Consider the following 12,436-nt stretch of genomic DNA (forward strand, 5'->3'; position numbering starts at 1 on the left):
AAAAAAATATATTTTTGTAAAAACGATATTATTTTTGTCCCAAGCAAAAGAGTTAATGCTTATAGCACCTCAAAGTTATTTTTATTTGTCTCAATTATTATTACAAAATGCAAATATTATTTTAGTTTTATATTACTCTGTAGTTGTTGAAAAGTAAGAATTATGATGTAAAATCATTTAAATTTTAATTATAAAAAAATATAATATAATTTTCAGTCATATACATTTTAGATTAACAATATGCTAAATTAAAAACTTATATTCCAAAATAAAAATATTTCTATCATTATGTTGATATCGTAATTATTTTTTTAGGTGGGCATTATTGGCCTAAATGTCACTGTCATTCTTCGAGTTAAAATTTCGTGAATATTTTGTGAATATTTATAATTAATTATGTGGTACGAAATAATACCTAGTTTCTTAATCATTACTGCCGGCCTGGGTGTGCCCGGTTGGGCTCTTTACCACATACACAATTTAACTTTAGGCAATGTAAGTTCACACTTAAAATTCTATTAGGTAACAAGGGTCTTCAGAGTTAATAGCTGAAATGTAAGAGAACCATAGATAATACTTTATAACTAATTTCTCTACTAAGTTCCAACAATTTCATATATCATATTAAAGCGAACGTAAATGTTTAACTTACTGTAGCCCTTCGTTAAAATAAAAATATGAAGATAAAAGATAAATTATCTAATGTTCTCACTCTTATATATTTTTGTCTATATAATCGCAGTAACATATCATATTTAAATATAACATGCTCATGTCCAGTGTCAATGGTAAATTAATATATAATTGTTTTTTCAGCATTATAGACGCACTATGATCAGTCGATGGGACCGCATGAGCTACCAGCGAGACTTGAGGATCACAGGAAATCCTTACGAAGTAAATGTAAGTTATTATAACAGAAAATTTATTTACATTCCAGCCTGTATACTCTTTTCTGTTGGTATATTAATATATTTTCATATTTATTTTCAGGGATTAGATGCTCTACCAGATAAATAAAAGGTTATTACAATATGTACAATATAATACATTACGAAATATAGATTATTTAATTCAAACAAAATATGACTGTTTTATTACATTTTTCAAATAACTTATCAATCGGTATTAGATTGAGATATTCTGTAGTGAAAATATCAAATAGAAATAATAAGAAAGTGACTTCTATTAATCACCAGCTATCTGCTGCAGACCATAATGACTAATAATAATAATACTGCTTAATGTGATACATAATGTTCTTGTTTTAAGCATTAATCTCTAGTAATTCTTCTGGAGAAGAAAACATTTTAAATTATGTATTAATTAACTAATTAGTACCATTTATATTTAAGTATAAATTACCTTATTTAAAAAAATTAACTGTTAGTCAAAAAGCCTTATTTTATTATAATTAGTTTTTTTCAGGTAGTTACAACATTGATAAAAAATGCTTACAAAGATAACACTTAACACATTGAGAAAATATTCAACAAAATAATAAGATTCCATTGATTCCGTTGTTTTTAACATTGACTGATCAAATGAAATATTTTAATAGCTAGTAATTTTCTTGAGTCATACTAATTATTTAATAGTATTAATTAATTTTAAAGTTATTTCTTTGTAATTTTTAAAGATCTATGCATACACTTATAAGTACTGACTTGTACCTATATTTATTGAGATTTTCCTTGTCAAAACCCATGCCTTAAAGTACTAATCTGTCAATATGGTTAGCAATCACAAATTTTAAAGTTATGTATTTATTTTGACTATATTTAAAACAATATCATTATTACAAATTAAGAATATTCGCATTGGCATGCCTACATTTTGAAGAGTTATTAATATGCCTTAAACCCTCTCAAAAAGAAGAGGAGGCCTTAGCCCAGGACTAGGACATTAACAGGCTGTTACTTTACTTATATGCCTATTTACCTCCTTTAATTAATTTACTTAAAGCTACTACTTGGAGTTGGGACAATAGCAGGAATTCAGGATTGAACATTGTCTTACATAGCTTTAGACTGCTCTGTAACTTAGTGTTTTTTTCAAATTATGTTGACTTAATAAATAGCATACTTATATCCATTATGTAATGTGATTAATTTGTGCTTCTATTGGTGTTTTTAAAGATGATAAATTATGTAAAGAAGATAAAATACTATTTAAACAATGTGATCGTTGAATAGGACAATGAAAAACAATTTGGCAAAAAAAAAATGATCAGGACTATTATTTTTCTACATATATTTTCTTGCCTGATTGGTTGCTGTTGATGATTTTATATCATTTTTGTTTAAGTAGGTATATACACTTAATAATAAATAAATCATTAAATTATGTATTAAACTTATTTTGAAGTTTTAATAATTTAAACTTGTGATTGTTAATCACTTTTGTCCATCGGTTGTTCGTGTCTTCCAAGAGAAAGTCGATGACCAGTGGGCAAGCAAACATATATTTTGTTTTTTGCATAAGGTTTTATGAAAGCTGTATAGAGAAAAGCCGTTGCCTTCAAACTGCTTCAAGATGAAGTGAACAAAAAAATCAAATAAGTTGACAAATGACAATTGACATTTGTAATTTGACTTTTAAATTTAATTTGAAATTATGTATAATGTCTTAATAAACAACTAGAAATTTACTTTTTTACAGGTCTTGTTGGTATCCTAATTAATAGCCCTGTAATATTTTTGTTTATTTTTAACTATAATGGATTCGTGTTTGGTAGACATAATTGTAGAATTTCTCGCAGTCGCATTCCATAGTATTTTATACTATACTTCAATATACCCAGAAAGTATTTTTGAAATAAAAAAGAAATATAACATCGTTGTACATCGATCAATTCACCCTGAACTAAATCAGTACATTGATTTGTGTTTAAAAAGTATAGCAGAATGCCTCAAAACTGGACAATTAAAACGAATAGAGTTCGCAATAACAGACAACACTTACAAAGCTCAACTAAAATTTATTTTTGACTTTGAACATATGGATGCCTATGATGAAACTGCAGATGCGTATTTGATTAAAACTGAGCAGAATTTGCGCGCATTTTGCCTACAGTTAGCAACAGTTAGTAACAAATTTACCAATATGCCTGAAGATGGGAGTTTTACAATCTATATTCATACAAATGAATCAACAGCAGTGGCTATGGCATCCAAACCAGATCTAGAAGAATTTCCTTTAGTAGAAGTTGACGAGAAATATGAGGATTCAAATAAAATATTACCAATAAGAAGGTTTTCTGTTAGAAATTGTTATATTGACACATATATTGAATTTGCAAGATAGCACAAACTAATCTAATCAATTAGTGTAATTAAGAAAAAATAAATTATTTGCTTAGAAAAATTTTTCGGCCTTTATTATTAACCTAATAAGTTAATATGGAAATATGTATGTAAATAAAAAAATGGATTTACTATTTGAAAAATTGAGAGGTCACTAATGAAAAGATGTAGTAACTAATGACCCTGAATATAATTACGATAAAGAGCAAGCAAATAATTAAATATGATACATAAAACAATACAATATATTCATAGTAATTTCCACAAAGTTATAAAATATGAGTACAGCAATTTATATTCTATCTTCTGGTTGCAGCTTCACTTTCAAACATCTCAACCGTGAATATATTTCATCCCAATCCACATATGCCCCGATCAGCTTCCTTACATTGTTACTTTTATCTTCGTACATATTCCTACCGTGTAACAATCTAATATTATCAAACACAAGTATATCCCCAGCTTTTGTCTTAAACTTGGCCGAAAATTGTTTATTCAACTCATAGAAGAGGGTGTGGGCTCTATACCAAGGTTTTACACTTTCAATGGGTCCAGGGAAATGTGCACCTCTTTGAGGAATTGAAAAGTTAATCCTTATCACTTCACCCTTTTTATCTAGGCATATCACCGGTGATCGATAGAGTTTAAAGAATTCATTGCCATTTTCACATCCCACATCACTCCACTCTACTTCTGTTTCTGTTAAGATTCGGTATTCATCAGGATGTTTCTCTTTCATGTAAGCGACTGTGTAATGACAGTCAGATAGAAGATTTTCACCGCCCTTACTGAGAGTCTGCACAAGACAGTGTAGTAGGTTTACACCCGGACAATACTCATAGTACGGTAGGTCAGTGTGCATTTGCAAATTGTTTGATAAATATGCAACATTGCTAGTGTTAGTTACATGTTGCACTACAAATTTTTCACCATAATGTGTCTTTTTATTAAAACCTATTTTTGCTACAATACTATCTAAAGCAGTTTCTGAATCCGGTGTGTTCTGTATCAAAGCAACTCCATATATGGAAAACTGCAGTAACCAGTTGTATAGTGCGTTATCAGAATTTAAAATTTCCTTATAGTCGTGCTTAGTGCAAACTTTGCTAAAATCGTCGCCGTGCCATGTAATCTTTGCTGGTTTATAAAGAGTATTGGTGTAATTTTGTTGATCATCCGATGTGAAACTACGGAATTTTAACCAGTTGAAATTGTATTTGGATACATGACCGTCGTCCCACGTAACTTGCAAGGAATTATCGTCCCTTTTAACGTTCTTTGGCTTAACATTTAAGTTGAATTTGCTCCAATCAATAATTCGACTTTTTGCTGATTGATGGAAACACTGTTCACACTGGCAGTTGTCTCTTAACCATACACTTGGAAACTGTAGAGTTCTATCTTGAATTTCTATCTTCATAACATCCTTATCCGATCCCAATAATAAAGTGTTCGTGTGAAATTTATTAGTTTTAAATAAATTTGAATTTTTAAATTGCTTCGATATAAATTTATTTGCACTTTGAAATTGTCTCAACACGATCATTTTGAACTTTGAATTGTACAACTGAGACTACAATTGATACACGAGTTATTAACAATTCATTGTGAGAGATAAACTATGTAAATGTATACACAAGATAACAGATGTTTAAAAAAAATGGCTTCTGTTTGTCGCGTATATATTAATTAGATAGGTACTTGGATACAATATTCTTCACACAATTGTGTTGAAATTATCACATTTGATGTAGCTATGTATACTGATTAAAAGCTATGAATATAATTATCAAGCCACGAGGCCAAAAATAATTAATTTTTCACACGAAAACCGATGTATCTATCTGAATATGATGTAATTAACTTGAATAGTATATTTTGAGTCATTATTTTACATTAGGAAATAAAAGCGAAATCTCAAAGGACATAGGGAGTTAGGGACTCGTGTAATTGATATAACTACTCATAGTTATTATGATAATTAATAAAATTTTAAATTAGTTTTCTTTCATCTTAATTTTTTTTAAAGTCTTGTATTATTTATTAATTCATTTGACTGGTATTTAATGAAACAAATATATTGTATTTGCTAAATCCATTTTTAATTAATAAAATTTATGTAAAATCATATAAATAAAATAAAAATCGCTGTTAAAATTAAAATATAACGATTTGATCAGATAACTAAAAATATTAATATTTTATATTGACTTTGATCTTATGGTACGCGTTGCTGAGAATTCCACGAATGTTCCAGATGTCGTCGAACTTCTCTGGCTGAGTATTGAAGTTACTGTCGGTCGCCTTCACCCATATTTCAACCTAAATTAAGTGAAAAATGTTATTATTATGGAGAGTTGGATAAACAATACTTCGATAAGATTAGTTTTATTCTAACTCTCTCGTTGGTGTAGCTAGCCACTAGACAACGAGGCTTACAGCCAGTATAATTACAGACACAAGGAACATAACATCTCAGTTCCCAAGGTTGGTGGCGCATTGGTGATGTAAGCGAGTGGTGGTAGGGCTTTGTGCAAGCTCGTCTGGGTAGGTACCACCCACTCATCAGATATTCTACCGCAAAACAGCAATACTTGATATTGTTGTGTTCCGGTTTGAAGGGTGAGTGAGCCAGTGTAATTACAGGCACAAGGGACATAAAATCTTAGTTCCCAAGGTTGGTGGCGCATTGGATATGTAAGCGATGGTTGACATTTCTTACAATGCTAATGTCTAAGAGCGTTGGTGATCACTTACCATCAGGTGGCCCATATACTCGTCCGCCTTCCTATTCTATATAAAAAAAAGCTGCTTATAAAGCTGATGATCTTGAGTTTACTGACCGGGGTTTTAATCCCATACAAGGCCAATAAAAATGTTATTAGATATATTTGTCAAGAAACCTTCAGTAGCATCGTGTGGTTTGGATATTGGCAGTGGTTACAATGCCGTGCCACGTGAAGCCAAAAAATCTGCGCATAAACTGTCAGATCGTATAGAATTGTCGTCCGAATTGTTTATGAGGGAATAACGTTAATCTGTGTCTGCGTACACACTTGTGCATTACAACAGGTCATGCGCACTCAAGACTAGTCAAGTCTTCCTTGACTTATCATTACAATTCTGTGTAACTGTGTTCATTGTACGTGTACGAGTAAGAGTATTACTTAACTTCGTCAACTTAGTCTAAAGAAGATTATCGATATTCATCCCTAACAGCCTGTTCTCCCACTACTGGGCTAAAGGCCTCCTCTCCTCTTTTTGAGAAGAAGGTTTAGATCTTATTCCACCACGTTGCTTCAATGCGGGTTGGTAGAATACACATGTGGCAGAGTTTCAGTGAAATTGAACACATGAAGGTTTCTTCACGATGTTTTCCTTCACCGTAAAGCACGAGATGAATTATAATCACGAATTAAGCACATGAATATTTACAGTCAGGTAAGTGGTGCAACCCGGGCAGGGTTTGAACCCACGATCATCGGTTAAGATTCACGCGTTCTTACCACTGGGCCATCTCGGCTCGACATTCATCAGTACACAATAATACGAGCACTTAACCATCAAGAGGCAAGTTTATCATTGTCGTACTCGTGTCAAAAGAGTAATGAGTCGGTGTGATGAGACGAAGTCACCTGTCCGGGCCGGCCCGCCAGCGGCAGGCGCGCGCTCCACAGCGTCCAGGCGTAGTCGCGCGCGGGCGGCGCCGGCCGGGCGGGCGCGTGTCGCAGGCGCGCCGCGCGCCAGCTGGCGCCGCCGTCCGCGCTCACGTCCACGCGCACCACGCCCGCGCCGCCGCCCGAGTACGCGTACCCTGCGCGCGAGCACGTGTAGCGAGCGCCGAGCAAGTGTGCGACAGTAGCGTATTAGTTAATGCCCGTTTGATATTTATGAATTTAAATTTGATTTATTTTCTAGTATTCATTTGAATGGATGAACTTGTATAATGTTACAGAAAATTATTGTCATCCTTTATTATTATTAAACATTATTGTTACATTATTATGATTTTAATTAATTATCGTAATTTATTAGTTTGATTCAATATTATATAAAAAAGACTGACTGTATTCATACTATTTTAATGAGCATGTCGTGTACACATGTTTAGGAATGTAATCTAGTTTAAAAAAGAGTTTGTAATTTTCAATGTAGGTATGTCCCAGTTATATTGTCTTTGTGTAAATATATCAATCAATAAATATTAGTAAACAGCTAATTTTTGGGCTAATTGCCATTCTTTAACTTGAATATAATCAGATTATTATATGGTATAAAATTGTTGATTTTTCACCTTTAACTTCTATGTGGCCATCTTTGACGGTAACGGTTTCGCCGTCCTCCGGATCGCAGATGGCTGACGTGACGGGGAGGCTGTACACGGGCGGGGCGGTCGAGAAGTCCGCCGTCTCCCACGTCGTCGACGGGTTGAAAGACCGATAATCTTTCTGGTGCCAATGAGAGGAACTCTCTTCGGTCGATATTGTGATCGATTCTGTTTCGAATTTTAAAAATTGTATAGACTGTTTACCTGAGCATCTATTATGAGTGAAATTAAACTGAAGTCTATATTAGAATATGTATATCGTGCATATACCTAAACTATGATATTGCTAAATGAATGACGGGTATGAGACGTTGTGGACGCGCCTAATGGATAAATGGAAACAATAATAATGCGCCATAGATTTGAGAGATGATGAGATGAGATTCCGAGTCCAATTCCAGTGATTATAATAAAACATATTTGCAGCGTATGCTAACATTGCTAAAGCGAAACCTAAGCTAGTTCGGGGAGAGCAAGCGGCGCCGGTACTCACGCAGCCACTTGACGCTGCGCACGGCGGGCGCGCCCGGCGCGACGGCGCGCAGCGGGCGGCCGTGGTCGGGCGGCAGCGGCGCGCCGTTCATGGCCGTGGCGAGCAGCACGCCGCCCAGCGCGTCGCGCAGCGGCATCGACGTCGAGAACTGCGTGCCCGACGCGTCCGTGTCCGCGCCCGTCAGCTGCGTCACGTGGGTTACGTCACATGTTTTTCGCTTTAATCTTTGATAAAATATCTATCATATTTATCAGTATGAATTTAGACAGACAAGTTTAACGGCTGCGTGTATCGGAACGCGCGCCAATTTATCGTCAATAGCAGGGGATATCCTTGACCAAAACAAAGCTGAAGTTGGTTTTTCACAGCTGCACTAGAACGATGTCTTTTCTTCATTCGGATTAGTTAATAAAACAATTATTATCATAATTATTAACCGAAAATCTTGATAATTTCGAGCTCTATGCAATATCGCAGTACGGAGCACTCACTATGACGTGTTTGTCGTCGATGTTATCGGTGTCCAGCCCGCAGTGCAGCAACACGTCTCGCAGCAGCACGCCGCCCCACTCTGCGTTGCTGATGGCGCCAGTTGTCCAACTCAAACCCTTCACGGGCTTCACCTGTTTAATTGCATTAAAAATCGTAATAAAGTGACTATTTCAATAAGAGGGCTCAATGAATGTCGACTACCAAGAAGAGTTTGCATACATCCTAAAAACGGCGATCCATAATAGATATAACCGAATTATGGTAAGACTGGCCGAATACTATCCAGACCAGAGGAATCAAGAATCCCACGAAGACAACCAACACCCCTTCAAGAAGATACACGCGTCAATCAAGTAAACCAGATAATTAACATATAGAAAAATTAAAACTACATTCTTCTTCGTCGTGTCACTCTTGTCAGAGCGGTCGTGGTCACCATGAAGTATTATAAATTATTCGGCGCAGATGTTATTCGCCTCACGAAAAAAAACTACATTATATAATATAAATACAAGAAAAAAAAAAGTGTTGCAATTATTAAATTTATCGGGCCATCATATTGAGTAGTTACAGATTAGTATAATTTTACTGAATAAAAAGTTTAAAAGACACTACTAGACATAATAGTACAATGTTGGTGTCTTCAAATCCAAAGTAAACAGGTTTCTTAAAGGCAAGCGTGCTACATCTTAGACCATGTCGATGCTTAACATCAGGCAGGTCAACGGTCAAACGCTGGTCTATTAATTGTAAATATATTATATATATATATATATATTGCATTAATTGTATATATATATTGCAATGCATAAAATCTTTGCGCTTGAACCTAGAGCGGTTAACAGGACCTTGAAACAGCTTTTAAGATTCTCATGTTTACCCACTGGGCCATTTCCGTTTGACAAAACCGACATTTAATTTGTACTGTAAGAAATGTCTATGTACATAACAGAGCATTAAGATAATTAATCTCAAAACATTGTTGTAAACATATTATTGCTGTTTGGCGGTGGAACATGTAATGAGTGGGTGTAGCCTACATAATGCCCTATCAAGTATTTTCCATTTCAAAAACTAACCTTATTCATCTCGCTGCGTCTATTTCCCGCGCACATGAGCGCAGCGTTCACTGTAACCGGTTTGAACTTGCTCAAATCTTTCATTGTAAACTCATTCACTGTTGTGGTTTTACCAACTATAGTCACCGTTAGTTTGTGTTCATTTTCGTTAATATCTGGAACAGGCATGTGTTGTCGGACGTAAAACAATTCACTGTGAACAGAACACAGAATTTTGTTGTAAAAAAAAAACAATCCGGGTTCAAATTAAAATAGAAAAAACAAACTTATTCGACTCACTTAGGTGTATTGAAATGTTCTATTTGTAGTTTAGGAGGTATTTCCGCGTTGAATGGTTTCGCAGTTTTTATAATGAGCCTTTTGTCTCGATAGGGTTCCTTTGCCCAAAACTCATCATCGCTGTGATCTACTACATCATCATCGTGAAGGTTACCTATAAATAAGAATTTATTTGCGTGTTCGGTATAATTTAAACAAATAAGCATGAGAAAAAATAAATTGATTAAATATTTAAAAATAGATGACTGGTTTGACTTTGCAGTTAGGGTTGCATAATTTCTGACCTTTCTTTTTTTAAATTAAAATTTAAAACATTTAAAATAAATAAGCTAGCGCTTGACTGTTATCACACCTGATAGAAAGTGATGATACAGTCTAAGCTGGAAGGCACTTGACTAGATGATGCCTATTCACTCTAGACTTGAAGGTATATTGTAAGGTGGTGGAAAAAATAAAAAAAGAAAAACCTAAAACACATTTAATACATAAATGCTACATTATTTGCTGAAAGTTTATTGTAGTGTCTTTAGTAAAAATGGGTCTTGTAGGGATCAATTCTTAGCAACTTTTTCTATCTTATTTTGAAATGATAGTAACAATTATTACACTATGACGATGTACACAAAGCTCTTTGTTAAAAATAAATTAACAAGTTACCTATTCTATATGATTCTAGAAGTTCATATATTTCCTTAGTCTTATGCATGCCATATACATTCCAGAATGGTTCTATGCTAAGCCCTGCAGCATTCAATATTTGCTCTCCACCTGGGTGTGACGATAGGAAAGATGTCACATCATACACACCATGCTTGTATATTACCCAGAAACTTTTTCTATAACAACAAAAAATATATATAAAAACATAATAAAACCAACAGAGCAGTGTATACATAGATAATTTTTATTTATATGTGTTTAATAAATATTTCCAGTTATAGTATATGAATACTAAATAGTCATACTTGCTGTCATGTTTGCTGACTTCCTCAGCTGTAAATGTTGGCAAATCAGGTCTTTTCTCGCCTGCTTCAACATCTTCCTTTTTATTCTCTTTTTCTTTATCTAGAAGTTATATTATTAAGTAATATTTTACATGACCATGCAAAGACTAATATTAATTATTATTAGATATAAAACTTTTATGAACACTATAAAAATTTTGCTTGAAATATAGAGCTTCATTAAATTGTAAAACATTTAAACAAAACCTCATAATCATTGCCTTAAACTAAAATCAATGTTTAATACTCATTGCCGTCATTTCATAATTATTATAATATAGTCCTTAGGCTTTCACTTAATGGAGTAACACGTCTAAAATGGACAGTTGCAGTTGAACATCAAGAACAAAAGTTTGAGCTTAATATAGTACTTTGGATAAGGCCTCTGTACAACAGTGGGCAAACAGTAATTAATAAAGTGTAAAAAATTTATATAAAATTACCTTTAGCTGCAGACCCTATTACTACCGAAGCTATTAATGCAACAGCCGTATTTCTGCTTGAGCTCCAATTATACCTTTCATTTTTATTATATGACTGTCTCTGAATAATAATAGGAGCGAAGTTTGTGATCTTACTGTATCTTATTAAATTTCTGAAAAAAATTATTTAGTTTTTTAGATAATGTACACCTGGAACATCTTCTACTAATAACTAAAAACTATTATTATATGTATTTAATATTTAAATATTCTAATTAAAAGAGCATTGATTAATTATTTTTAAGATTATAGTACAAATACAATACAGTATTAAAATATTAAACGTACCTTAATAATAATGTTTTTAAAGACATCCTGTCTAAATATTAATATCAATGATGAAAATCTTGCGATATTTACAAACGCATTTGTAATTTTTATCACAGCTAAGAATAATGTGAACGAAGTGACCTTGATTTTTATCTTATTCTATGTTTATATTTATTAAAAATATCTATACAATACGTTATAATTATAAGAAAAACACCGATACAAATGACAATATTTTGATTTTTGATTTTGACCGTTCACTGTCTGACGTTGACGTTGACACATTTTTACTTCGTTTGTGTCAAATATTATTTATTTTTTAATGTTTTTTTACTTAAACTAGTACAGCTGACGTACATATGACAATATTTAAAAGGCTGTTGCATTACTAGCTTCGGTAGTAATAGGCTCTGCAGTTAAAGGTAATTTTATATAAAAAGTTTACACCATATTAATTTTTTTTTATTTTAATTTCATATATTATAAAAATGACTGTACATATTTTCCTTAATAAATTATAAATATGAATATAAACATACATCGTCTATCAACATGTTTTAATTTGTGAATCGTTAATAATAGAATATAGTCGATCTTGCTTGTGATTATTTTAAGTATAAAAAGAATAAAATCTTCAAATATCAAAGAGTTTCATTCTAATTTGGCTACTATGTCTCTTATATACAGGCTACAACCATATGCGAT

General features: G+C 33.0%; 4 protein-coding genes across 5 annotated transcripts; 2 read left to right on the forward strand and 2 right to left on the reverse strand.

Annotated features, from left to right (window-relative positions):
- Positions 1-325: 325 nt before the first annotated feature.
- On the forward strand, positions 326-1,084 carry LOC126770706 (uncharacterized). Its single transcript, XM_050490222.1, has 3 exons — positions 326-495; positions 817-903; positions 994-1,084. The coding sequence occupies exons 1-3, from the start codon at positions 397-399 to the stop codon at positions 1,018-1,020; spliced, it is 213 nt and encodes a 70-aa protein (XP_050346179.1). The 5' UTR covers positions 326-396; the 3' UTR covers positions 1,021-1,084.
- Positions 1,085-2,514: 1,430 nt separating this feature from the next.
- Positions 2,515-3,368, forward strand: LOC126770512 (mitotic spindle assembly checkpoint protein MAD2B). Its single transcript, XM_050489932.1, has one exon. It carries the CDS (start codon positions 2,719-2,721, stop codon positions 3,304-3,306), a length of 588 nt encoding a protein of 195 aa, XP_050345889.1. The 5' UTR covers positions 2,515-2,718; the 3' UTR covers positions 3,307-3,368.
- A 14-nt stretch (positions 3,369-3,382) lies between these two features.
- On the reverse strand, positions 3,383-4,922 carry LOC126770289 (gamma-butyrobetaine dioxygenase-like). Its single transcript, XM_050489624.1, has one exon. The coding sequence runs from the start codon at positions 4,849-4,851 to the stop codon at positions 3,598-3,600; it is 1,254 nt and encodes a 417-aa protein (XP_050345581.1). The 5' UTR covers positions 4,852-4,922; the 3' UTR covers positions 3,383-3,597.
- Positions 4,923-5,385: 463 nt separating this feature from the next.
- LOC126770103 (sulfite oxidase, mitochondrial) lies at positions 5,386-12,005 on the reverse strand. 2 transcript variants are annotated; one of them, XM_050489277.1, is made up of 11 exons: positions 11,750-12,005; positions 11,423-11,574; positions 10,941-11,034; positions 10,633-10,811; positions 9,976-10,129; positions 9,697-9,889; positions 8,617-8,748; positions 8,126-8,309; positions 7,600-7,800; positions 6,941-7,119; positions 5,386-5,627 (listed from the first exon to the last, which is right to left on the reverse strand). In XM_050489277.1, exons 1-11 carry the CDS (start codon positions 11,773-11,775, stop codon positions 5,499-5,501), a joined length of 1,623 nt encoding a protein of 540 aa, XP_050345234.1. In that variant the 5' UTR covers positions 11,776-12,005; the 3' UTR covers positions 5,386-5,498. The 2 variants fall into 2 exon arrangements, with proteins under 2 accessions (XP_050345234.1, XP_050345226.1); XM_050489269.1 differs by having other exon boundaries at positions 10,941-11,040.
- Between the last annotated feature and the right edge of the window lie 431 nt (positions 12,006-12,436).

The sequence above is a fragment of the Nymphalis io genome, chromosome 1 (assembly GCF_905147045.1).
Source record: "Nymphalis io chromosome 1, ilAglIoxx1.1, whole genome shotgun sequence".
Classification (NCBI taxonomy): Eukaryota; Metazoa; Arthropoda; class Insecta; order Lepidoptera; family Nymphalidae; genus Nymphalis; species Nymphalis io.

Bases quoted from the DNA above. Each gene is read 5' to 3' on its own strand.
- LOC126770706 (XM_050490222.1), top strand. From the start codon at position 397: ATGTGGTACGAAATAATACCTAGTTTCTTAATCATTACTGCCGGCCTG. The intron at 496-816 runs GTAAGTTCACAC...TTGTTTTTTCAG, and splicing joins ACAATTTAACTTTAGGCAAT to CATTATAGACGCACTATGAT. The intron at 904-993 runs GTAAGTTATTAT...ATTTATTTTCAG, and splicing joins GAAATCCTTACGAAGTAAAT to GGATTAGATGCTCTACCAGA.
- LOC126770512 (XM_050489932.1), top strand. From the start codon at position 2,719: ATGGATTCGTGTTTGGTAGACATAATTGTAGAATTTCTCGCAGTCGCA.
- LOC126770289 (XM_050489624.1), bottom strand. From the start codon at position 4,851: ATGATCGTGTTGAGACAATTTCAAAGTGCAAATAAATTTATATCGAAG.
- LOC126770103 (XM_050489269.1), bottom strand. From the start codon at position 11,775: ATGTCTTTAAAAACATTATTATTAAG. The intron at 11,041-11,422 runs GTAATTTTATAT...TATAACTTCTAG, and splicing joins AATAGGGTCTGCAGCTAAAG to ATAAAGAAAAAGAGAATAAA. The intron at 9,890-9,975 runs GTGAGTCGAATA...TTCTGTTCACAG, and splicing joins GAACATTTCAATACACCTAA to TGAATTGTTTTACGTCCGAC.